The 26,812-nt window shown below is 42.0% G+C and overlaps 1 protein-coding gene and 1 non-coding gene across 2 annotated transcripts in view; both read left to right on the top strand.

Annotated features, from left to right (window-relative positions):
* Window positions 1-26,812, top strand: part of Selenof (selenoprotein F) — a 35,771-nt gene that overhangs the window by 6,825 nt on the left and 2,134 nt on the right. The window contains exons 2-4 of the mRNA XM_005081915.4: window positions 2,831-2,998; window positions 22,388-22,451; window positions 26,426-26,475. Coding sequence (XP_005081972.2) covers window positions 2,831-2,998; window positions 22,388-22,451; window positions 26,426-26,475 — 282 coding nt within the window. The remainder of the gene's footprint in view (window positions 1-2,830; window positions 2,999-22,387; window positions 22,452-26,425; window positions 26,476-26,812) is intronic.
* On the top strand, window positions 17,401-17,533 carry LOC121142509. Its single transcript, XR_005879552.1, has one exon. It is a non-coding gene; the product is annotated as a small nucleolar RNA SNORA2/SNORA34 family (small nucleolar RNA).

The raw sequence follows: 26,812 nt of genomic DNA, 5'->3' as shown, positions 1-26,812 counted from the left end.
TGATTTCAAGTTACCCTGTGCAGTAGGTCTTACAGACTCTTTACTGGTGAGAAGTTGCAAGTCTCTTGTATCTAAACTAGAGAATCAACCACAGAAAACTTACTAGTAAACTCCCACTTAGTTGGGATAATTGATTAGTTTTGAAGATTATGTATGTACATTATTTATAGAGGGAGGGTGAAATGCATAGGCGATGTCTGATTAGAATATTGACTGATAACAGGTGCATGAGGTAGTCAGCACTCTGTGGGAATGGACTAGCAGTATTTTCAGTGAACAATGTCAGTGGATTTTAGTCTTGCCAGCTAGTTTAAAGGAAGGCTGACAGACTACAGCTGGTATGCCGATCTCAGCCAACCCTGTCATTTATCGGAGCACTCGTGTCTGTGTTGTCTGTGATTGCTTTTATGTGGCAATGACTGGCTTGAGTATCTATGAGAGAAACCATTTTGCTACCAAGGCAAAAAAAACTCTCTGGCCCTTTCTTGTTGTAGAAGAATGACCAGATCCAGTCAGTCTGACGTTTGCCCTGTTGGGAACTGTGGCTTTTACTGGATCATTTGTCTAACAAACAAGAGCTAGCGTGGTGCTAGGAACAGACAACTTAGTGCCTGTCATAGGAATCACTCACGTGTTGAGAGTTAGTAGAGAACCCAGGGTTAAACAGCGCAGTGCTGTTGAGCAGCTCTGGTTTAGAGCCGGGCATTCATTTCTCAGCGAAGAAGGTACAGTGGCTACAGGCGAGTAAGTGGTGGATATTACAGAGCACCAGAAGACTGGCGCTGAGTAGGCTCTTGGAAATAAGAGTTAGCAAGGTAAAATGGCAGACATCATTTTATACTGGGGAAAAGTAGGAAGAGCAGTGTGAGGACCAGTTTCACACTTCAGAACCACGGGATTCATAGCTGGAAAGTGGGAAAGAGCCAGAGAGTCAGGAGAGATGGAACCGACTAATAGTAAGCAAGCTACAGAGGCAGGAAAAGTCTTCAAAGCCAGCGGACTAAAGGGATGGCTCAGCGGTTAGAGCATGCACCGCTCTCACAGAGAACTCCAGTTCAGTTCCCAGCACCTGTGTCTGAGAGGGAGCAACCACCAGCAGCTCCAGCTCTGGAGGAATCTGAGCCCTCCGCCTCCACAGGCGTCTGCATTGGTGTGCACATACCCACACACAGGCCCATATAGGAAGAATTCAAATGGTTTTAAAAGTGTAGGAGATTTGCGAGCTCCTCGGGAAACAGAACTGTGAAACTATTACTAGCTGTGAAATGGTTGAAGAACCTAGAAGGCTTTGGCCTGACAAATTGTTGACCAGGGAAGCAGTGCCATTTTCCTAAGATGCCTAGTACATTTGGAGGGCTAGACTTACAGAAGCAAAGATAGATTCCATCATAGGAAACTTTGAATTTCCAGCATCTAATTAAAATCAAATGAGGTTTTGGAAGCCTGAACTCAGGAAAGGGGAGCATCCAGTAAAATGGTATTTGAAGCCCTGCATAAAATTGCAATCTCCCAAAAAGCAGGGAACAGCACCTAAGTGCATAGGACAGGCCTGTAAGACCAACAACCAATCTGTAGGATGGCAAGCTTAAAACCTGTCTGGGCTGCAGACAGTTCAAGACCAGCATGGACAATTAATGAGGACCAGTCTCAAAAAGTAAAGAGGGGACTGGAGAGGTGACTCAACGGTTAGCTTCGTTACTTTCTGTTCCTGTGATAAAATACTACTACATAAGCAACTTACAGAAGAGCAATGTTTTGCATTCTTGTTCCAGGGATCCGTAAAGACAGAGAGAACAGGGGGACAGAGCAAAAGCTGAGAGATCAAACTTGGGAGTAGGACGAGGCTATGATCTCTTTAGGACGAGGCTATGATCTCTTGGAGCCTGCCCAGAGTGACACACTTCTTCCAGCAAGTCCCTCAAACAGTACCCAACTAGACAATTTTCAGATACCCAAGCCTTACAGGGGACGTTTCTCATTCCAACCACACCAGTGGCCAAAACCACATGCTACTCTTCCAAGTATGGTTCACAACAGTCTATAACTCTAGTCTCAGGAAATTTTCTAGTCACACGAGGCGTACACATGGAGACACAAATGCAAACACATAAAAATATATCTTAAAACAATTTTGTTGGATATCATATTTTTGTGATGCTCAGGATTGAACTTGGACCTTGAACTTCTCTTGTCTAGAGTGTTGTAGGCTTGCTCTACCAGTACAGACATTAAAGCTTAAGGAGGCTAGCTTCCCCAGGGTCACACATCCGGGAAATGATCTCCTTTCTCTGCTTCCCTGGTACCATTCCTCCCACCACCCACCAACACCTTGGGGTTGCGTTTGCAGGTAAGTTCATGCTTTCTCCATCAGTTCATATAAATGGGTACTAAGTCCTGAAAGTGAAGTAACAATTTTTCCCTTATACGAAAATTCCTTTTTAATAAGCTACTGGATGTTAACAGATGTGTGATATGCATGTATTTTGTATTTTTTGTGAATCTACATTATCATTGAGGTAGATGTCAGCTCCAGTGTTGTGGTACATGCCTGTAAGGCCAGCGCTTAAATGGACAGGAGGATCAGGGATAAGGTCATCTTCAGTATATATCTAGTTCAAGACCAGCCTGGACTGTATGAGACTCGAGAAACAAGCAACAATAAACCAAACACGTATGGCTGTAGAGTTCAAACGTACTTCAGAATGTGTCTCCAGAGGACACACAGCAGCACCTGTGTCCCTTGTGCTCATCGGTGACAACCCTGTTTGCCTTCGTTAGGAAGTGTCGTGTAAACCCGGAGCTGGGTTTCAGTCCCTGTTTTCATTCTCAGGTGTCAGCTCTGGGGGCTGAGTTCTCGTCAGAGGCATGCCGAGAGTTGGGCTTCTCCAGCAACTTGCTCTGCAGCTCTTGTGATCTCCTCGGACAGTTTAACCTGCTCCAGCTGGACCCCGTTTGCAGAGGGTGCTGTCAGGAAGAAGCGCAGTTTGAAACCAGAAAGGTACTGTTTCCTGTTGTCTCTTCCTTTAGGTGAAACACAGACTGCTTAATCAGTTTAAGCAGGGGTCTCTGCCTCTACAAGTGCACCTCAGCCAATGGCTTGCCTGGTCTACTAGATCAGTCAGGACAAGTGTGCTTGCACACCGGGACCCGTGTCACTGTGGCGGTCCAGCAAGGGCAGGGCAGGACTACACCACAGAAGCTCCATAGCACACCTGTGTCCCCCCATGAGCTAGTCTCCCTTATCTCTAGCCAAATGGGGGCAAGGAGCAATCCCTTACACTTCACCAATGAGCCAGTTGTACAAAGAAATCTGAGGTGGCAGCGCAGTGCATAATTTTGGGTACAAATGTGGTTAACGAACTGCTGATTTACGTACCTGTTGCTGGAAATTCCACATACCAGTAACCTTATCTTTCCTAGCTGAGAAGTCAGTCAAGGGTAAATAGCACTGCCCCAGAAAAATGTGTTGTTTTGAACGCACTGTTGAAGTAAGTGCTCAGGGTGTTCTGTTTGGATGTGTGGCTGTGTTGACCGAAGACAGTCTCACTCTGGAACTTGCCATGAAGCCTGGTAGCCCATGGTGGACTTGAACTCACTGCCCTCTTGTCGCAACCTTCTTGTACTGAGGTGGTAGGCGTGCACCACTCTGCCTGGCTTGAACTTGCTCAGTCTTTGTTTTTAGATGCCGTTAGTCTGCACATTGTGTTAGTCTGCACATTGTGATGCACCTGAGAAGAGTGTACATCCAAACAAAAGTGCCTGGGGCCGAGGTGTGCCAGTAACAAAGCACTGGCCTGTATTTACCCGGCTGTGTCTCCAGTGCTCGCCGCCAGCACAAAGCGGAGTGTTAAGTTGACTTGGGGTTCAAAGCACAGGTTCCCGTGTCTGGTTGAGTCCCTTTCGTTGAGTTTTCACTCGTCTGTGTTTAAGGGTTTCTATTGTAAGACTTGTAGATAGTAATGCTTGCTGGCGACCAGATCAAGGTCATTCCTAACAAGTACATATCTATTTACAGTTTCGGGGGACAAACAAAGCAGCATGTTATTACTGTACTAATGTTTGTGGTAGTCAGATTTAACCCTTGAACCCTCAGTCTGATGATCTGAGGCTCCCAGTGTGCCGGGTGAGCTTACAGAATCCAACATGCTCTTTGCTTTTGGCTGGGTTAAACCACATTGTAATTTGTGTTTCGATTCCATGCATGTAAGGTAGCCCTTATGTATGTAGAAAGTTAAGCAACAAGTTTTAAAAGCTTGGTTTGATTTGAGGAGGTTTAAGAACAGATTAGCTGGTCCTCTGTGCCTGCCCCTGCCTTTATAGGGAGGAACTCACAAGGACCGATTGCTGAAGGACTCTGGAGTCATCTCTTCATCCACCCATGGCTGTGCCATTACCAGCCAGAAAAAGGGTCATTCTCTAATACCCCAAACTTAAAAATCTGGGTAAGCACAGCTAAACGCTGAACTGAACTCCTGGAACCCAGAGACAGAAATGGAGGAGTGATGAGCAGAGGGGTCAAGACCGTGCTGGTGAAACCCACAGAGACTGCTGACCAGATAAGGGGAGCTCTGGAACTCCAAACTGATGACTGAGAGGCCAACAGGGGACTGATCCAGACTCCATGAATGTAGTGTCAGTGAGGAGGCCTCAGAAATCTCTGGGGCTTTGGGTAGTAGATCAGTATTTACCATGGTGTATGAATGATCTTTGGAAGCCCATTCCACATGGAGGGATGCTCTCTCAGCCTGGACACATGAGGAAGGGCCTAGGTCCTGCCCTGGAGGAAATGACAGACTCTGGAGATCCCACCAAGGAGGGCCTCACCTTCCCTGGGAACGATAATGGGGATTGGGGCGGGGGCTGGAGGGGCGGGGGCTGATGGAGGGACGTGGGAGAGGGAGCTGGGATTGACATGTGAAGCATTCGTGTTTCTAATTTAAACAAAAACATATATTGAGGGGGAAAAATCTGGGTAAGAAGAGACTGTTGTACTAACAGTATGTATCTCACAAGCCCCTTTGTCATTAAGGGTAAATTGAGAGATTCTGCCCTTTTATTAATATAAAATATGCCAGAATATAAACAGTGCCTGTTGCTTTTTGTCAGTGCTCCTTCAAAATACCCATTTTTTGCTTTGTTTTGGGTTTTTATTTGCCTTTTTTTTTGAGCTATACATCTTTTTCCCACTCCCCCTCCCCTCTCCCCTGCCCCCCCCATGCTCCCAGTGCACTCAGGAGATGTTGACTTTTTCCCCTTCCTAGGTGGATCCATGCATATCCTTCTTAGGGTCCTCTTTGTTACCTTGCTTCTCTGGGGTTCTGGTCCTTTGCTTTATGTCTAATACCCACTTATGAATGAGTGCATACTATATTTGTCTCTCTGGGTCTGGAAAATACTTTTTTTTTATTTTGTTTTGTTTTTGTTTTTCTGTGGCTTTGGAGGCTGTCCCGGAACGAGCTCTTGTAGACCAGGCTGGTCTTGAACTCACAGAGATCCTCCTGCCTCTTACTCCCGAGTGCTGGGAATAAAGGCATGTGCCACCACTGCCCGGCAATACCCACTTTTTAATACCGGTTTTTGTGAAATTTAATTATATTACTGTTGAGTTTTTATTACTAGTTGAACTATGTGTTGTATCTAGGCAGTTTTCCGCTGCTACAGCTTAACAATAGCAGACAAGTAGTCTGCCTGTGACTGTTAGCTGATCGTGGCTAAAGTGTTTAATCATAGTCAAGTGTAAGTGAGTCTGCGTCCTGTAACCTATGTACTGACTGAGTCTGGTGCTTTCTTTCTTTGCCGCCAGCCCCAATCTCTAAGCTACATTTCCCATCAGGCATCCTCTAGCACCTCTCATACAAATGGAGGAATAGTTTTTATAGATGTAATGGAAACAAACCAGAAAAGAGTACTTAGAATATTACGGAGACATGAAAGTGATGTGTGGAGCAAGCCCGTTCGACTCCCGCGGTCCAGTAACCAGTGAGTGCTGCCGGAAGCCGGTGACTCACTGTAGTGCATGCTCCTCTGTCTCATTCAACTCCGGCCTGCACTTGGCTTTTAAGTCACTGCATCTAATAAAAGTTAAATTCTCATATAAAATTAGCTCCATTAGAAGCTTGTTTATTTACAAATTTTTTTTAGTCCTTGTTTGCTTTGAGGTAGGATCTAGCTATATATTCTATATAGTGCTGGCTGGCATGAAAAGACCTGTACTATTTTCCTGCTGTAGTGACAGAATACCTTCGGGGAGACAGGGTTTGTACTGGCTCACATTCCAGTCACAGTCAGTCATGGTTGGGGAGTTAAGGCAACAGGGGGAAGAGAACAGTGGATCACATGCTCAGCTTACCTTCTTCCTTATCTTCAGTCCAGCGCTGCGCTCCAGTCCATGGAATGATGCGGCCTACTCAGAGAACAGATCTTCTCACCTCACATGACCTAATCAAGACCGTCCCCCACAGGCATGCCCAAAGCCTCTCTCCCTAGTGGCTCTAGATCCCACTAAGCTGACGGGCAGCATTAACCATCACACTCCCTATATGGATTGGACTGGCCTTGAACTCAGCAATCCTCCTTTTTGTTCCTCCCTATTGTTAGGGTGATGTGCACCACATCTGGCTATTTAGTCCTCCATCAAATAGTTTAAAGTGTTACTAGAACATTCCTTTTGGCTCTTTTAGTTCCATGTGTTGTAGACCTATCCAAAGATGAGGCCAATTGTTTTTAGTAATGGTCAAATTTTTTGTTTAAAAAAATCATGAAGGCATATAATATCTTGAAATCCTTTGAAATTTATTTTGTCAGTAATGACTGCATTTTTCTCTCTCTTTGGTCTGCCCAATGCATTTTGGTCATAAAGGACCCACTAATTTTCTCAGATATTACTTAGAATGAGTATTTCCTTAAGCTGTTGTATTATTGTTTTAAATAGCTTTAAAGACTTACAACTATGATTTTTAAACACTAGTCAGGAGATTAACTTAACTGGGGAAATCATACTAATTTGTAGCTTAAAGAAACAATGTAAACTACTAAAGAAAAATAAGTTGAATTTCCATGGAGTTTTGTGCAATAAGTACACAAAATTAGTATTTACTAAGCAGCACAGTGCCTTCAGCTTTACAAAGAGAATCTTAGCATGAAAGGGAAGGTACTGAAAATACGGCTTTCCCCTGACTTCCCATTGATGTTTTATTGGAGCCCCCTTGGCCAACAGTCTTGGCTGCCTGCTAAGAATGGAGTGAGGTGATTTTCTCATGAGCTCCACAGTGGAGCAGTAGCTGGGGTGGGGATGTCAGCTAGAAATCACACGCATACGGAGCTGCTCTCTTTTTCCTTTCCACGTGAGCTCTGTTGGTTTTGTTTTCACTAGTAACTTTCCTTGAGTTAGGTAAGCACGTAACTAACGGTCCACTCCTGAGTGTGGCACCGACAACTGCTTCCACTAAAAAGATGATTCTTCTGTGTTCATAACACTGGGCTATTTTAGATGAAGACCTACTAAGTTCATGTATGTCTGTGGACCACATGTATGACCTGAGAAGACCAAAAGAGGGTGTCAGATCCCCCGGAACTGAAGTAAGTTAGTTAGGGTCAGTTGTTTGCCATCATGTGGCTGCTTGAAATTGTACCTTGGGCCTCCTGGAAGTGCTCTTAACCACTGAGCCATCTCTCCAGCCCCACGTACTCTACGGTATTAGCTGGGGTTGTGAAATAGTGAAAAGAAGCTGTTAGCTGCCACCGAGGCTGCATGGAACAGTGGCTGAAACCGAAAGACTGAGCCGTGTCTGGTAAAGAACAGAGGTAGAGCTAGATGTGATGGCGTGCATCTGTAATTATAGTGCTCAGGGGGCTGAGGCAGGAGGATTGCTTTGAGTTTGAGGCCAACCAGGGGTATAAGTAAGACCTTTTTCAGGGGCCGAAGAGGATGCTAATTAAGGAGTCCCAGTGGTAAGTTTTTGTCCGGTTTTACGGTAAACCACTTTCCAGAGCCGTCCTTTAAACGGACTGAGCGTCTCCTTCCTTGTGCACTCATCACCATGCGCAAGTCAGACGAGCCGCTCTGCCCTGTTCCTAGACGCTCGGCAAATACACGGCTATTATTCTGCCAATAAGTTGAGCTCTTTACAGGCGTAGTTTTATCATGATTTCTAAGTCCCTGACCTTTAGAACACTGACTCACAAGTCTTTATACTTGAATGAGGCCATTTTCACTGAGAATAAATTGGATACAGTGGGTTTGGAATTTATTTCCTGTTATTTGAAGAACATGGGCCTTAAATTCAGCACTTGGGAGTCAGACAGGAGGGCTGAGTTTGAGGCCAACCTAAGCTGCATAGTCGTCCCCTGCCCTTAAGAATACTTGTTAAAAATGTAGTAGAACCTTACCTTCCAACTACTTTATAATCTTTGGTTTCATTTACATATCCCGAAAAATAGTAAAAGCTTTGAAAGAAACAAACTTACTTCCATGGTGGCAGTTGCCCACTAGCCAATTTTTGGTAGTTACTATTAGCTACAATTACATTTTATGGATGTTTCAAAAATAGATGCGTTAATTATCTAGTGTGCTGACCATCAGCCTTAATTAATGGTGTTTATTTGTTGAGAGGATGTCACTCTCGCCCCGGCTGTCCTTAAGCTCACGGTCCCACCACCTCAGCCTCCTGAGCACCAGGATTCAGACGGGCACTGCCACCCCAGCCGAGATTGTTTTGAAAGTAAACATGAGCATCTGATTAAAAATAACTATGTCATATCTTAACTTTATTTTTAATGAAATGACTTAAGTAAAATTAATTTTTTAAAATGTTCTTGGATTTTTTTTCCTGAGGATGAACACAAATCAAGTGTCCCTTTTTATTCTGAGCTCCTATTTTCCAAGATTTACAAAATTAATTCATTTTTATCCATATTCAGTCTTTCTGTTCCTGTGACCTGTCATCTTCATTCCCAATTCGGTAGTTTAGCAGTTCCCCCCGCGTCTTGCCCAGGGTGCTGTTGTGGAACACTGCCTCTCCTTCGTGGCCTGCCCATGTCTTCAGAACCCGAGGTTTCGTGGGTTCTAAGACATGATTTGTTTACTTGCTTTTCTTCTTTCCTTAAATAGTTTTGGTTCCCCAGTCTTCACCTTCACTGCTTTCAGTTTACGCCTGCATTCCGTCTTGTTGTTCTAAAAGCCACACTGGTCAGCAAATCAGAGAACCTTCTAGAAACTAGAATATGCTTAGCTAAAGTACTCACACGTCATCTGCAGGCTGCTCTGTCTTGATTGACTCGTTTAGGCAAGTGTTCAAGGCCCTGGTTCTGCCTCCGGTTGCTGGGTTCAGCCCTCTGTCGTTCAGCTGGCATCTTGAGGATCTGATCTTGTTGCCTGCCCCCTTCTCCACGGGCTACTTCCTGTCCTGTGGTTGCTGTGAGGAGAAAACGAGTGAATGCATGTTCATTCACACAGTGCTGAGAGTTTGTTTAATCTGCAGGTGCTTGCTGCTGGTAGTGATACTACACTAGTAGCACATTCTAGAAGGTGTTTGGTGTTTAAGCAAACGGGGAAAGTAGATATTTGAAGGACCCTGGAAATACCACAGTACTGATTGCTGTTGGCAGAGTATAGGAAATAGCTGTACCATGAATCGTTAGATTTGCCAATGATAAGAATTTGTAACAAAGTGTTCTCGTATTCTCTTTCCAGCTCCTCTATCAGTTGATGCAGGAAGGAATATATTGTGATAGCAAAAGAGTGATATGAAAACTGTTAGTATTTGCAGCTACTTGGTATGGCGTCAAGGGGTCTCTGTAACTACCACAGCCACAAGAGACACAGTCCACAGGAGGCCAGGTACCCTGTGTTGTTTCAAACTTCAGGAGTCTGACCCTGAATAGTTTATTTTAGGCATATTTAAACACAGCACAATTCAGCAAAAACTTTCCTGGTGACAATTAACTCATTCTTGTGTGTACACATAAATTTCGTGAGGAACAAAGTAAGCTAAATAAGCATCAGACATGATTACATTAAAATTTCTTCCATAAAGATGGGTTCTGTAGATTGGCTGCATGTGACACCTTCATAAAGATAGGTTCTGGAGATTAACGGATAAACTTGAGATAAGGGTCGAGGGGAGATCTGATGTGGTCTCCATCACACAGATAGCACAGCAGGGTCAGCAGGCTATTAACTATGACCACCCCTAGGCTTCTGGGTAGAGAGCAGATTATTCCTTTGAAGGAGCAGCCTTGTATGTTTAACTGTCCAGGTCCTCTTGGTGCTCACCTGTGAGTAGGAACGCCTCAGTATCTCTTGCAGTGTGGAGCAGGGTGTGTGTAAATGATACCAAAGCAGACCCTGGAGCTCAGTGTTTTCATCCCTGCCAGTGGTTAGTGTAAGTTTGGACTTTATTCCTTTTGATCACCTCAGATCCTGTGTGAAAGATGAGGGTTTGGGAGTGGGAGTCAGTATTGCTTTTTTGTTTTTCTGGTTTGAAGGTTCATCTTTCTTTGTGTATGTGTCTCTGTAGATATATGCAAATGTGTACAAGTGTCCAAGGAGGTGAGAAGTGGCTGTTGGGTCCCCTGAAGCTAGAGTTACAGGAGTTTGGTAGCTGTCCGGGGCCAGCACAGATCCTCTGGTTTTTAACCGCCAGCCTTCCTATCTAGCCCTGTGCTTCTCTGATTTCGGTTTCGATTTGGTTTTTGGTTTCTCCAGGGTTTCTCTGTGTAGTCCTGGCTGTCCTGGAACTCACTCTGTAGATCAGGCTGGCCTCACACTCACAGAGGTTTCACTGCCTCTGCTTCTTGAGTGCTGGGATTAAAGGTGTGTGTCCCCACCACCCAGTCTGATTTAAAGGAAAGAACAGCTGGGGCTTAGGTGAGTGGCCAGGCTCACCAGGCACGTGCGGTCCTCCAGTGACTGTGTCCTCAGCAAAAGGCTCACATGTTAGAAAACTGCAACAGAAGTCAGTTTAAAGTAAATGCTGTCTTCAAGCTCTTTCAAAGGGCAGGGCAGGTGAAAACCAGTTTTTTAAACCACAGGTGACGCTTTAGCAAAATAAATTTAAGGTATCTGATCACAATGCAAAAATAATTGGTTTACCAAAATAAAATAAAAAAAAAACAACCAAACTAACCACACCATCTAGCTTTCCTTGCTACTTATTTTTATTTTTAATCTACTTGGTAACAGATATTAGTGGTTTAAGAATAATGTGACAAAAAGGTGGTAGTGTATGCCTTAAGTCCCAGCACTCAGAAGGCAGAGATAGATAGATAGATAGATAGTAGATAGATAGATAGATACATAGATACATAGATAGATAGATAGATAGATAGTAGATAGATAGTAGATAGATAGATAGTAGATAGATAGATAGATAGATAGATAGATAGATAGATAGATAGGTAGGTAGGTAGGTAGGTAGGTAGGTAGGTAGATAGATAGATAGATACATAGATAGATAGATAGATAGATAGATAGATAGATAGATAGGTAGGTAGATAGATAGATAGATAGATAGATAGATAGATAGATAGATAGATAGATAGATAGGTAGGTAGATAGGTAGATAGATACATAGATAGATAGATAGATAGATAGATAGATAGATAGATAGATAGATAGATAGATAGATTAGTTCAAGGCCAGCCTAGTCTACTTAGTAAATTTCAGGACAGCCAGGACTACACAGTAAAGTTGTCTCAAAAAAGCAAAACAAAATAATAATAATTTGAATCCCTCTTTTGAGTTTGTTTGGGGGGAGTGCTGCTTTTGTTTGTCTTTTGTCCTTTTCTGGTTCTCTTTCTTTCCTTTCTTCTTCTGCTGTTTCTGTTGTCTTCTTTCCCTTCCCTGACTTAAACATGAAAGGCCAGAGTAGACTTCTTAAGGTCTCCTTGGGCCTTCCGTTAACAAGACCAACTAGTAGAATTCCATTACTAGTTTTTATTTAAAACTACCAAACCTTTATCTTTCTGTTTACCACATTCTATGACTGCCATTAATTTAGTGGCTTTGAAAAATATACTACCTGCTTAACTTTAGCTGAAGTCCAAACAAAAGGTTTTAAATAAAAGACATAATTTTTATTACTTTGGGAAAGGGGACATGAAAATACTTCCTTTTTATTCTTCTCTCATATATTACATCCCAACCACAGCTTCTCCTCCCTTCCCCCCAATAATTCTTTTAAATTTATAAGGAGATATAAACTGTAGCCAATTTCAGCATGATTCAGAAGTCCACTTGAACAGCATTGTCTAGGTGACAAGCTAAAGCGCTAACCTGTCAGAGACACAATGCTGCTCCTGTGTAAAACAGAATGCTGAAGAGGAAGCTAAGCTGACTGTGCATGGCATTGTAATCACTAAAGAAATTTCATGCTGCTTAAAATAGCCTTCTCGCTTTTCTAGCATCCAGAGCCTCTACAGAAACTAATGTCTTCAAAGGAAACAAAATATAAATATCTTCAGCAAATGATTCTAAGTGTAGCACAAAAGTGTCCCTCTCAAAGGAGTTTTTTAATATGAGTAGTTCCTGGCAACAGTTCAGTGTAACCATTACTAAAGCCACCACTTGTGTGGCATGATACTAACTACTGATGCAACTAGTTACTTATAATAATGGCCACTTGTATGTGTTAACTTGTTACTATATGAAAGCACTCTTCCAGGAACTTTAAGATGTAGGCAGGGAATTTGAGTTCAAACCCAGCCTAGTCTACATAGCAAGCAAGTTGTAAGCCAGTCAGGGCTGTGTACTGAGACCTCATCTCGAAGCACTTTAAGCAAACTGATGTCTATAATATTGTCGTGACAGGTCACTATTACACTAGTAATTTCTCACTTCATAGTTGAGCCCTGGGTAGACATCCTGTCTTAAGATCATAGAACTAATTAGTGGACAGGTTCATATACATATGTATATTCAACAAAGTTTTGAAATTTATTTTATAGCTCTTTATTTGAATTGAAAATATTTGATTTTACACTTGCCTTTAATATGAAAAGTAGACACAGTCTTTAAGAGCTCAATAAATTAGCATCAACTCTCTAAGCATACTACTCAAACTATCATGGTTGTCAAAGCTTATACTGTTTAAAAAGAGTAAACCCTTGCCGGGCTGTGGTGGCGCACACCTTTAATCCCAGCACTCGGGAGGCAGACACAGGCAGATATCTGTGAGTTCGAGGCCAGGCTGGACCGATAGCCTCCAAAACAATACAGAGAAACCCTGTCTCGAAAAACCAAAACAAAACAAAACAAAAAAAAAGAGTAAACCCTTAGAACAGTGTTCTCAACCTTCCTAATTCTGTGTCCCTTTAATACCTTTAATACCTTTAATGTTGTGGTGACCCCCAACCATAAAATCATCTTCATTTCTAATTCATAACTGTAATTTTCCTACTGTCATGAGTCGTAATGTAATCATCTGATATGTAGGACATGTGATAGGCGATCCCTGTGAAAGGTTTGGTCAACCCGCAAAGGGCTCAGGCGACACACAGATTGAGAGCTGCTTGCTGCCTTGGAGTAATTGAGTCTGCCTTTCCAAGCACAGCTACCTTAGACTCCTAGACTCCTGGTTACCTTTGCATCTATATGCTAAACGTTTCTTCTTGAAATGGACTCTGGATGCCAAAATAAACCCTCAAAGAATAAGAAATAGAGGAAAATGGACTTGCATAACTGGGCTGAAACATAGTATCTGGAGTTAGGGTGGTAACAACTAAAAATAAAATAAAAATAAAAGCTAGAAGAAGGAGGAACTTGGTAGATCTCTTGGTGTTGCTGTTAACCTGCCGCAGAAGTACACGCCAAGGAATACCAGCTACTGAAGAGCCCCAAGCGCCAGCTTGAAGCCCAGTGGTCAGATAACATAGTGAAGTCGTGTTAAATATTTTTTCCTATGTGTGGCTGCAGCCGTATGGAAGTAGCCAGTGGGAGAACCAACAGCAAACTGTTTAAATGTGTCTGGTGGGGGATGAGATACAGTCAGGTTTTGGTTTCTTATTTTCTTTTTGGATTTTTTTTTTTTTGATCCCAGGTGCATTGGTTCCTTAAAAAACAACTTGGTGAGATGGGCACTGTAAGCACAGCTTCCTGCTGGGTACGATTGTCACTTTGGATGGGCGCAGGGCTAACTGGGGAAGGTGACAGCACACGGAAGTGACCTCTTTCCAGCGAAGCTGCTGCTGGAGACTGTAGCTTCCTTCCTTCAGGTTCATTTTTCAGAGCAACTGAGTAGTTGAATTTTGAATCATCTCTTTACTAATTTTCAGTTCTTCAAGATAATGGCAAATAGGTTGTATTTTCCAAATATTTAGGAGGCAAAAGTCATTTTTCTTTATTATATGTGATATGGAGAATGATTTACCATTTTCTAAAATATTTTAACTTATTGCCAAGAGCTAATTGGTGTCATTGAAAAAGTACTTAGATTTTCAAGCTCAAAGTCACACACACTAATGTTTGTGGAGTTTTGAGCTCAGGAAATGGGATGACTATATTCTCATTTTCTCAAGATACTTCTGACCCTGGGGTGGTGTTTCCTAATGCCAGGAGAATTGAGCACACTGTTGTAGGTCACAATCTTAGAGCACTTACACTTGTTAAGCTAGAGTTTGTATAGGAGGAATGTCTGTTAAACCACGTTCACCTGAAAGCCTCGTTGTGACAGTGGCCTTCCCTAAGTGAGTGACTTGTCTTGTGCTGTGACCAAATACCTGACCAAGGCCAGTTAGGAAGAAGGGCTTGTTCTGGCTGGCAGTTTGGACATAGTCTATGATGGTGGAGAAGTCCTCCCTGCCCACGGAACTGAAGAGGCGGCTGCTTACTGCCTGCATTAGGAAGTGGATAGACGTGATTACAGTGCTCAGCTAGTCAGTCTCCTTTCATGCAACGCAGGACCCAGGCGTGGACCAACTCACCCACATTGTAAGTTGTCTTTTCCCACCTCAGTTAACCAATTGTGTTCCTCCCCATAGACACACTTGAGACAATGGTCACTCAAGCTTCTGTCCAATTCATAGAATCAAAATGAGCCCATTACACACTCATGTATACTACAGCCAATTTCTGTTCATTGTTTCCACAAGTCCTACTCATCACAGCATTGAAGGAAACCTGGTCCCTTCCTCCATAGCTCTCATGGTTAAAATGCAATGATGAGGAAACATTTTGTGTTATTTTTATTGAGCATTTTAGTGGAGTATTGATTTTCTCATTTAGAACAATCCCTCCTTTGGAACTAACTTAAGGTAAATGTTAGCTTCTCAATCTCCTTGTGTGACTGAAGATACGGAAAGGAAAAGACAGGGTCTGCTTGGTGTAGGGTGCTTTAAACCCACAAGCTTCCTTAAAGAGAAAGGACCTGCAGATAATTCAGATATGCATAGGTATTTAAAGGTTGTAGAAGTCTGTTCACCTACTTAGTTTACTAAGATGATAACCCAGCTTCTCTCCCTTGGTCTGTGTCAACAGATATAGTTTACACATATTTTTAAAATTTGATAATTTATTTTTCACATTCCAATCCCAGTTCTCTCTCCCACTCCCCCAACCCCATCCCACCCCCACCTCGCATCTGCTCCTCAGAGAGGGTAAAAAAGTCTACTAAGTCTGTCCCATCATCTCCTTGAGTCAGGACTAAGGCACCTCTCCACCCCCATACCCCTGTGCCTAGGCTGAGTAAGGTATCTCTCCATATAGAATGGGCTCCAATAAGGGTTGTAGGTTGTAGGCTGGGTGGGTATCTTTTGCTTTATGTCTGGTATCCACTTATGAATGAGTACATACTATATTTGTCTTTCTGGGTCTGGGTTACCTCACTGGGATTTTTCTAGTTCTGTCCATTTACCTGCTAATTTTAGGATGTCATTGTTTCTTACCACTGAGTAGTACTCCATTATGTAAATATACCACATTTTCTTTATCCATTCTTCAGTTGAGGGCATCTAGGATGTTTCCAAGATCTGGCTGTTACGAATAATGTTGCTATGAACATAGTTGAGCAAATGTCCTTCTGATGTTACTGTGCCTCCTTCGGGTATATGCCCAACAGTGGTATTGCAGGGTGTTGAGGTAGGTTGATCCCTAATTTTCTGAGGAATCTCCATGCTGATTTCCACAGCAGCTGTACAACTTTGTACTCCCACCAGCAATGGAGGAGTGTTCCCCTTTCTCCACATCCTCTCCAGCATAAGCTGTCATTGGTGTTTTTGATCTTAGCCATTCTGATTGGTGTAAGATGGAATCTCAGAATGGTTTTGATTTGCATTTCCCTAATGACTAAGGATGTTGAGCATTTCCTTAAGTGTCTTTCCACCATTTGAGATTGTTCTGATGAGAATTCTCTGTTTAGATCTGTGTCCCATTTTTTAATTGGATTTTTTTGGTACTTTGATGTCTAGTTTCTTGAGTTCTTTTTATATTTTGGAGATCAGCCCTCTGTCAGATGTGGAATAGGTGAAGATCTTTTCCCATTCAGTAGGGAGTCATTTGCATATAGTTTATGTATTTTAATGTGTTTTGTAGCATAAATACACAATTTGGATAGAGTTTCTATTACATTTCAGAATAGTGCCTTCATTATTTGCCCACATATGATGATCTTGTTTCCAGGATGCTAAGCAAAAAAAAAAAAAAAATGATGGAACGAGCAATGCAGTAAAATTTAAAACAGTAATGAATAAATGTGTCTTAGAGAAAATACTTTCCTTGAGTCTTAGTTGTCTAAAACTAAATTTAGTTTTTTTGCGTGATATGTGTTTCTATCATATGAAAGCATATAAAGTTGGTTATAAAAAGTGATCCTGACATTGGGGAATTGGGGGTAGTAAAACATGACTGTAATCTCAGCAGTGTGGGCTTTAGAGGATCATACACAGGAAGGGGGGAGGGAGGAAGCAGGGAGAGAAGGATGGAAAGAGGAAGCAAGGGAGGGCGTTGTTTTCTAGGGTGCTGATAGCCACCTAATGGTATTTTATTCATTGCTACTAATACATGTATGATTATGTTCATACTCATATTGTTTTAAATTTTTATGTGAATAAAACTGCTACAAAATCTGAACTTTATTACTTAATACAGAGGGAGTACAGTGGCACTGTTGAATATTTTAACTTTAAAAAATTAAACTTTAAAACTGCAGTTTTAGCTTTTATTAAAATAGAGGGAGTTTTTTCCCAACATAGAAGAGCACCACAGAATGAGAGAGAGAGAGAGAGAGAGAGAGAGAGAGAGAGAGAGAGAGAGAGAGAGAGAGAGAGAGAGAGAGAGAGAGAAAGAGAGAGCACATCACACAGCTCCCCAGAATACATACAATACCGTGAGTCAGTTTAGAAGATCAATCAGTTAACAGATGGGGTGGGTAGGTTTTCCAAAGTAGTAGACAGTGCAGAAAGCTGACTTTGGTCCTGAGTCATGGCCAGCAGTTTTAAAGCTGTTGGTTGCGAGCTGAGGCCTAAAGAATGTCTTTCTGTGGTCCGCTGGCTATTGCAGAGATTTGTAAATGCAGTGGTCGATTATTGGAAAGAAACATCTGGAGAAAGAAGTCCAACAAACAAGGAGGTGCAGCGGCATCTGCTTGTGCTCCCTTGATTTGGTTTTAAGGTGGTGTGGTTGCCTGTTTCACCCGTGTGAAGTTTTTCCCCCGTTAGTAGAGGATCACACAGGGCAGATTGCTCATGCCTGTTTGATGTTATAACTTCAACTCCTTTGTGGTGTGAAAGTTTATTTCAAGGGTTAGCACAGTTGTGTTTATTGGCATAATTGTGGTCACTGGGTATTAAGTGCTTAGAGTTGGAAAGCGCAGTATTTCTGATGTGGACCAACTTTATAAATGTACTGTATAGTTGTGATGTGTTACAGCAATTTTTTTGTCATTATTTTTATTTGACCTAGAAGATGTCTGGTTAGAAAACCCTTGACCAACTTTTTGTCTTGGTTCATTTGGTTGGTTGGTAGGTATCCATCTAACTTTAATTACAAGACAGATATCAATACAAAATAAAGATTTACTGCCTTTTACTATATGTGAAGCTTTTACTAATATTTTATGCTATGAAACATGTCAAAAAACATTGTAACATGAGATTGGTCAAGTGAGCATGGGAAGGATCATTGCATTTGTTTTCTTTGTTGTCTTCTGCAAGAATGCCTGTCATCATCATCATTATGCAGCTTATATTTCATTGTGTGTGAATTTGTATGATGCTAAAGATGTTTGTACAACACTTAACGTTTACTATAATCTATACTAAATTATTTGCCATTGAATAAAAATTTTTCCATAAACTATAGATTCATAAGTAAAATGCCAACTAGTGACATGAACTGATGCCTTTAGAATTTTTTTTATTTCTTTGGGTTTTGGGGGGAGGGTTGAGACAGGATTTCTCTGTGGCTTTGGAGGCTGTTCTGGAACTAGCTCTTGTAGACCAGGCTGGTCTCAAACTCACAGAGATCCGCCTGCCTCTGCCTGCCGAGTGCTGGGATTAAAGGCGTGCGCCACCACTGCCCAACTCTAGAATTTGTTCTTAATGGTACAACTTTGAGTTGCATTTTCTTTTATTTGCCTCAAAATATTCTAGTCATATGGTGAAAATAAGTATTTAACTTTGTTCAATGACCTTTCGCTACCTTCACCACACAAGTATATGTGTGTTGCTGGAGGAAGTCAAACCACTCAAGTTAGTGGGGTATTTATAGTACATCTTGTAAGAGTGGATCTGTGTGGACACTTAATAGGAAAACCCCCAGTTTGACTAGGAAACACTGGAGGTTTTGCTTGAACATCGCATCCTATGTTCAGTAAAGAATTGTCTAAAGTTGTAAGAGGGCCAGTGGAGTTTTGTGGTCTAGAATGCTTTCTGTGAATTCATTCCTGGTGTGCTAGGGTACTGAGTCCTTCTGCCCTTGTGAGCGCAGTGGACTGGGAATGAGGCCCCCCTCCTTTGTCTTTTATAAGTAGTTTCCTCATGCACTCATGTCATGATATGACACACACTGGGAAGCATCAGTGTGGAGAAATGTCTAATATAAGCTAATGGAATCTCCACTAAGAACAGCTGGGGGGTCACAAAAAATTGAAAAAATACTGTAGTGGTTAAAATTTACCACAATCTTGTATATTTTTAAAAAATTGGGGTAAAGTATATGTAAGTCACCATTTTTAAGTGCAGTTCAGGCAATAATAAATTTACAATGCTTTAAAGCCATTCTTACTACCTCTCTCACAAACTTTCTCACCTTCCGAGACTCAGGACCCCTATACCATTACTGGTGACATCCCCACCTGCTTCTGCTCAAGCTTGCGTCTCTGAATGTCACTGATTTACTTAATTCATATGGTATTTTTCTGTTGTGCCTGCCTTCAAAAAAATGTTTCCAAGGTTTATTCTTGTTGTCAAATATATCAGCATTTCTTTTGAAAGCTGAGTAATAGTCTACCATATATACATCACATTTCCTCCCTGTCCTATCTGTCCATGAGTACTTGAGTCTCCTCCCTCATTTGGTTCTTGTAAGCTGAGCTGCTATGATCAGTGTACAAATAACCATTCATCCCTACGTTCCCCTTTGGTTCAGTACCCAGAAGTGAAGTCTCGAGGCCTGGTGACAGTGTTGTGCTCCACAGCAGCTGTGCAGGTGCAGCCGCTTGAGTTGCTCCTCCATCTTAACTACCCCTTGTTTCTGCCGCTTGACAGTAGGCATGCCGACAGTGTAGACTGCTGTCTCCCCGGGGTTTGAAGTTCGTTTCCTGACTGTCTTGTTCTAACCAGCCTTAGGCAAATCTTGGTGGGTTTTATTAATGCATTTTATAAAATTACATCTCCTTAATCTCTAATGTTTTTATTGCTTGAAAGAACCAGAGATCATCAGAATCCTCCATCCAAAATCTGTCAGTGCTTTCAGAATCCACAAACAGCTTAAACAAAGGACCTCAGAGTCTCAAGGGTCTAAGATACCCTAAACACAAGTACCTTTTTAAAAATGATTATTTATTTAGACTTTATTACTGGTGCTTTGCATATATACCTGTATGCCTGAAGGGGGCATCAGATCCTATTAGAGATGGTTGTGAGCTACTGTGTAGTTGCTGGGAATTGAACTCAGGACCTCTGGAAGAGCAGCCAGTGCTCTTAATCAACTGAGCCATCTCTCCAGCTCCCATAAAAAATTGTAATATGGCCCAGAATCATGAAAAGGTTAGTTATCTTTTGTTGTATCAAGCAAAGGTGATTACCATTTTTCTACTTTGCACTTAATTTCTTTTGTAAAATTAAGAAATACTGGTTTAGAACCTAAAAGGTAAAATCCATGTTTGATTCTTAGATGGCCATAAAACTAACCCTACAAACTAAGAAGAAATAAAATAGATGTATTATATTCTTAAATTTGCTGTCTTTCTTTTAGGGCCTCCATATTCCTAAGAGCATCCTTGCCTATGAAGAGAATAATCAGGGGGTGGAGAGATGGCTCAGTGGTTAAGAGCACTTATTGCTCTTGCAGAGGTCCCAGGTTCAATTCCCAGCACCTACGTGGTGACTCATAACATTCCATGACTTCAGTTCTGGGAGTCTGATGTCCTCATCTGACCTCTGAGAACACCAGGGACATACATAGTATCTATACATCCATGTCAACCCTCTTAGAGTTTCTATTGTTGAGGTAAAACGCCATAATTAAAAGCAACTTGTGGAGGAATGGATTTATCTTGCTTATACTTCCATACTACAGTCCATCACTGAAGAAAGTTAGGGTAGGAATCTGCAAGCAGGAACTGATGCCAAGGCCGTGGAATGGTACAGCTGACTGACTTGCTCCTGGTGACTTGCTCTACCTGACTCCCTAGAGTACCCGAATCACCAGTCCAAGAGTGGCACTGCCCTTAGTGAACTGACCCTCCCACGTCAGTCATCAAGAAAATGCACCACAGGCTTGCCCACAGGACGGTCTGACGGGGCATTTCCGCAAATAAGGTTCTTCTTCCAGAATGAATCTAGCTTGTATCAAGTTGACACAAAACTAGACAAAGCACTTATGCACATAAAATAAATCTTTGAAAAGAATGGTTAAACTTTGGCTGCTACATAAAAAGAAAAGTGATCTTTGCCATTGGATGTGTCCCATCTGAATTCACAGCACTGATTTGCATTTGAATTTTTATAATGAGTTTTACTCCAGAAAGAATGTGCAGCTTCTGTAAAAGCAGTTGACTCCTGATTGTTTCAGTTGAATTTCATCAAAGAAAATGATTTGTATAAGCCTTTTATAATGAGATTTTTACTAGTTTTTCTGATTTTACACAGTGCTTCTTACAATAGTTACTTTTCAGCGATGGTGGTTGCGGAAGGCTGGAGAGGTAAGAGCACTGGCTGCTCTTCCAGAGGATCTGAGTTTGATTCCCAGTTCCCACATCCCATAGCTCACAACATCCTGTGACCCAGCTCCTGCGGGCGGCCCTGATGTTCTTTTCTGGTTCCATGGCCCCCTGCATATATGTGACAGACAGCCAGATACACATAAATAAACATGTCTAAAAACTTGAATGCTGAACTTTACTATTAAGTCTTTGGTTACATGATATTAAAAGCAATGTAAAGACCTCCCCAAAGCCGCTTGTTAAATTTCATTGTCAGGCTCTCCATACCTCAGCCCGTTCCCAACACAGCTGAAGTTCCTCTGCCATTCTGTATACGGTATGGGCACCTTGTCTTACCTATGAGGGATACGTTCTGAGAGTCACTGATGGAGAAACGCACAGGCGTGTCTGAACTACCAGTAATAGTATTCTTTGGCTTTGTTGTTGTTGTTTGGTTTTGTTTTTTGTTTGGTTTTGATTTTGAGACAAGAGTTTCTCTGTGTAGACCAGGTTTGCCTCAAACTCGGAGATTTACTTCTCTCTGCCTCTCAAGTGCTGACATTAAAGGCATGTACCACCACCCAGCTCACAGTAACATTGTGTTCTAACACAGGCTTGTGGACAGGTAGCATATATAGATAGCATGGATACACCAAAAAAGCAGTTTCATGTTCCCCACAGGACAGAGTAGTATTTCAGCATGCTGCCCAAACATACTTAATTTCAAACATTCATTTCTGGAATTTTGCAGTTGGCATGGGTAAAACTGAAACTGTTGGTTATCGGCCCCCAGCGCTAGCTCGGCCCCTCCTTGACCTGGAGCTGTACGGTTTCACTGTGGTCTGGCTGTTTCGGTGGGGATTCTGTATGTCTGCTCTACTCTAAGGCTGCACTGTGGGGCTTCCTCACCGTCCTGCCTGAAACGAAACCCAGACTCGCACACATGCTTGGCAAGTGCTCTCTCCTCTGAGCTGTGTCTCTGGGTCCATGTATCTATTCAGTTTGTAAGTTTCCTGGTTTTCATTTCACAGCTGTACGCAGGAGCTATCCTTGAAGTCTGTGGATGAAAATTGGGGAGGTTCCCTCAAGTCCAAGGTATGTAGCAACCATTTAAAATTGTCATTTGCAAGAATAATTAATCACTGAACATTCCCAGGAATGTGGATTTTCAGAAGTACACCCTGTAGCGGTGTATGAATGTTCTCCATTCTTTTTTCCGGAGGGGGAGTTTTAATAGGATACAGTGCCAACCAGGTTATTTACTATAAACAAACACAACACATGTGAAAGTTAGATTTAAAACAGAGCCTGAAGTGATTCTTTCTTTAGAAAGATACTCTTGTCGGGTGTAAATTTTAGGCTAGCTTTTCTTTCAGCAGATAGAAATAGAATTCCTTTAAGTAACGCATTCTAGTATATTTTTTAGTAGAAGTTACAGAACATTGCATTAAGTAAAGTAGGCCTATACAGTGTGGCAAGCTAGCAAGGAGAGAATTAATGACCACAGAACTTAGAGATGCATTGGAGAGTCATTCTGTGTGTGTCATCATGGGGAATTTTTGTGACAAATACGATAAGAGATAATTGTCAAAGTCAGTTCTAGCTGTTAACATCAAATTGTGCTGAGCCTCATATCTGGGAAGCCTTCACTAAGGGTTTCTAGTATAGCCTTGCTGTACTTGAAAGTCAGCCTTATGAGCAATCAGGGCGTGGTGACACGATTTTAATCCCACCTCTTGGGAAGCAGAGCCAAGCTGGTCTCTGAATTCGAGGCCAGCATGATCTACAAAATGAGTTCCAGGACAGCCAGGGGTACACAGTGAGACCCTGTCTCAGAATCACCGAAAAGAGAAAAGGGAAAGTGAGCTTTCTGAAATGGATTCCTTTCTGAGGCAGCTCCCTCTTGGTCTGGTTGGTGCCTTGGCTCGCGTCTCACGGTATCCAGCAGGCTGCAGGCTCAAGGGAGTGGCTCCCCCCGTGAGCCTGTGGGGCTGGAGTCACAAGCATGTGCCACCACGGCTAGCTTTCTTTTTAAGTTGACGTGCATACGGTTCCTTTTGTGTCCCTAAAATCTGCTTTGATTATTGGCACAGACTCGGCGTCCTCCATGTCTACCTCAGCCTTCCGAATACTGTGCTTACAGCTATGCACATCCTGTCTTGAACTCAAAGTCCTCTTGCCCCGCCCCGCCCCGCCCCGCCCCCCCAGCGTGGTGCTTACAGTTGTCCACACCCATATTTAAATTCCTGCAGAGTCCTCAGTTGCCTTCTTTACTGTGTAAAGTTTATTATGAAACTGGCTTAGAAGTACAAACTGGGCTCGCTGATCCCAGGTAGGAAACAAAAATGAAGCAACTAGTATATCCCTTATATTTTAGAAGTTAAGTTATTTAGCTGTCTTTTTTGGGGGGCAGGAGGGTGCTCTGTGCTAAAGATGGGGCCCAGGACCTTACACAGGCTACTATGCCAACATTCTACTGCTGAGCTGTGTCCCTGGGCCTCTGAGCATGCGTCTTAATGTACTTTTTCAGTTTACTTTCTCCGTCAAAACATGTGGGACTGTTATATCTGTTACAAAATGTCAGATTTAGTAATAAATTGTTTTGCATGAGAACAGGAAAAAATCTTTTGGCATCTTTAAATTATATTACAGAAAAGGCACCATTTTGCCTTCAAATTGATTTTTAAATTTTCAGTTCTTTACTTTCATTTTTATTACCCATATATTTGTCACTCCAACGTAGAGAAATTTTTCTTTCTACTCAAAGTGCTTATTACCAGTTGTTAATGTAATAGCATTTGGGCTGAGGTATATCTTAGTGGTGGTGTGGTTACTCAGAGCACTAGCCTGAGGTCTTGCTGAGTTTGATCCTTGGCATCAAACAGTTGCCTTGGTGCTGTTGATTGAATCTCAACCCAGCAACATGGTTAGGTTTGGTTTTCTTTTTCATTGCACACAACACTGGGCTGGATAACATTTTCATGCACGCCTCCATCCCCACCCTTCTCTCTAGACTCAGTTGTGTATTTCCTACAAAACCAAGGCCCCAAACTGAGAGAAAGCCAACAATGTTGCTCTTCCTGGGGCTGAGTTCACTTAATGTGACACTTTTTATGGGTCCCTTTATCTTTATTTCTTGGAAGTCTAAGAAGGTTGTATGTAGCTTTCGTGGCATTAAGGAACCCATGATGTCATATATTCTGTGCAATACAATGCATATGTAATTCTCAAATAACTGTTAAAAGCTTCATTTACTGCCTGTACAGCATGACTTGCTGCTACAATACTCGCCTGTTTCAGAATCATGCTTCTGGATCTATGTTTAGCAGAAAAGAAACCCTACTGGGATTGATCGTTAGTGATTAACCATGACATTCCTTTTAAGCCTGTTCACTCAGTCCAGCCCATTAAAAGGCATTTGAATGAATGGAAATTATTAAATGTGCTGACAGCTCTGCTTGGTGTGTAGGAAAGATTTTAAATAGTCTTTTTCCCATAGTAGTTTCTTACACGGTTGAAAAAGTAGCTCAAATAGTTGGAAGTGTGTTAAGCATTGGGTGGTGTTTTGACAGGCAAGCATATAGGATAAACCAATCTACAATACAGTGTTGATTGGCTGCATTACATTTTTATTTTCCATCTATTTGGATTTTTTTCTTTATTAGTAACATCTCTTTTTGTGTGTTAATTAACAGTTTTACTTAATTTTTTTTCATTTTTTACTCTTGAGTTTTGTTAACGGCAGTGTCCTGCTGCCCCAAAATTCCTGTTTTTATGTAAACACATCTGTAAAACATTTCCTTTAGGGCCATGCATAAGAGGAGAGTTTTATATTTCATAGTCATTAAGTTCTTTTTTCTCAATGTATGTATGTTTTTATTTAAATTAGAAACATGAATGTTTCACATGTCAATCCCAGCTCCCTCTCCCACCCCTCCTCCCTTGTCCCTCCAGCAACTCCCTTCCAGCCCCCCACCCAATCCCCACATCATTCCCCAGGGAGGGTGAGGCCCTCCTTGTGGGGATCTCTAAAGTCTGTCATTTCATCCTGGGCAGGACCTAGGCCCTTCCCCATGTGTCCAGGCTGAAAGAGCATCCCTTTATTTGGAATGGGCTCCCAAAACTCATTCATAAACCATGGTAAACACTGATCTACTACCCAATTAAGTTCTTTGTATTACACTTTGACAATGTTCCAAGCCCCTCCTTTTTAATTACTTAATCACAGTTTAGGGGAATTATTTGTCTAGTGTCTTCTTCAGCAGATTATAAGTTAAATAAGTGTGATGATTATATATATTTTATGTGTCTTTGCTGCCTAGAAGATAGTAAATATCCAATAAATATTTTTGCAAATTTAAATTCTTGCTCCATCTGTAGTATGAGGTGATGTAGTTCCTGGTTTTTTTTTCTTAAGTATTGACAGTGTCCCATTGACAAAGCCACACCAGCCCATCCCTCAAGTGTGTATGCACACCAGCACATCCCTCAAGTGTGTATGCACACCAGCCCATCCCTCAGGTGTGTGTGTGCACACCAGCACATCCCTCAAGTGTGTATGCACACCAGCACATCCCTCAGGTGTGTGTGTGCACACCAGCACATCCCTCAAGTGTGTATGCACACCAGCACATCCCTCAGGTGTGTGTCCACACCCCTGCCACCGCCCTTGCTCTCTTTATAACTTCGTCACTGGAAGATCTTACAGGAATTTCTGTTCTGGGATTTCTGATTGAGTTTAACTGCTCTGGGATGGAAGTCAGGTATAGGTGAACTGGTTTCTCCTATTTCTTTTGTACTGCCACAGCTGTTCACAGCTGAGCTGTGCTATCATTCTGTCAAGCCCACCAAACTACCGTTGGAGTCTGGGGAACTGATCAATTTAACGCAATGTCTTAAATGTTTAGATAGGGTTAGCTCTACATTTATTCATCATCTGTTTAAATTTTCTTAGTTTTCACCTAGGATGTATTTGGTTCCATTCAACATATTGGATTTAATCTTCATAGCTAGCTTGGAGTTAGAGGTGACTCATTTGAATCTTCTTTTTTTTTTTTTTTTCCTTTAAGCTTTTGTCAGAAGCGATAAGCCCAAACTGTTCAGGGGTCTACAGATCAAGGTAAGGGGACATGGTGGTATCTTTTAACTTACTAGACATTTTTAAAGAGTAGTTTGTGCTTTACCAGAACCAATGAATCAAGTGTTTAATAGACTTTGACCCTACTATCCCACCATAAGTTTCTCGATATAGCACTCTGGGTTGGATGGTATGGTGCACTGTCCAGAATCGAACAGTTCTTGTTAAAGGTGCTGTTTTGTGGTGCAATTTCATAGTTCATGTGAAATATGGCTAGACTGTCTTAAACTTGCAACTTCTGATTGTTGCAATAGAGATTACCATGTAATATTTAAAATTAAGTCTGTTTTTAAAGCCAGTAAGACAGTGAATTCAAACG

The sequence above is a fragment of the Mesocricetus auratus genome, unplaced genomic scaffold (genome assembly GCF_017639785.1).
Source record: "Mesocricetus auratus isolate SY011 unplaced genomic scaffold, BCM_Maur_2.0 Super-Scaffold_100009, whole genome shotgun sequence".
Taxonomy (NCBI): Eukaryota; Metazoa; Chordata; class Mammalia; order Rodentia; family Cricetidae; genus Mesocricetus; species Mesocricetus auratus.
Note: the sequence above shows the minus strand (reverse complement) of the source record. Positions and strands in the feature narration are given on the sequence as shown.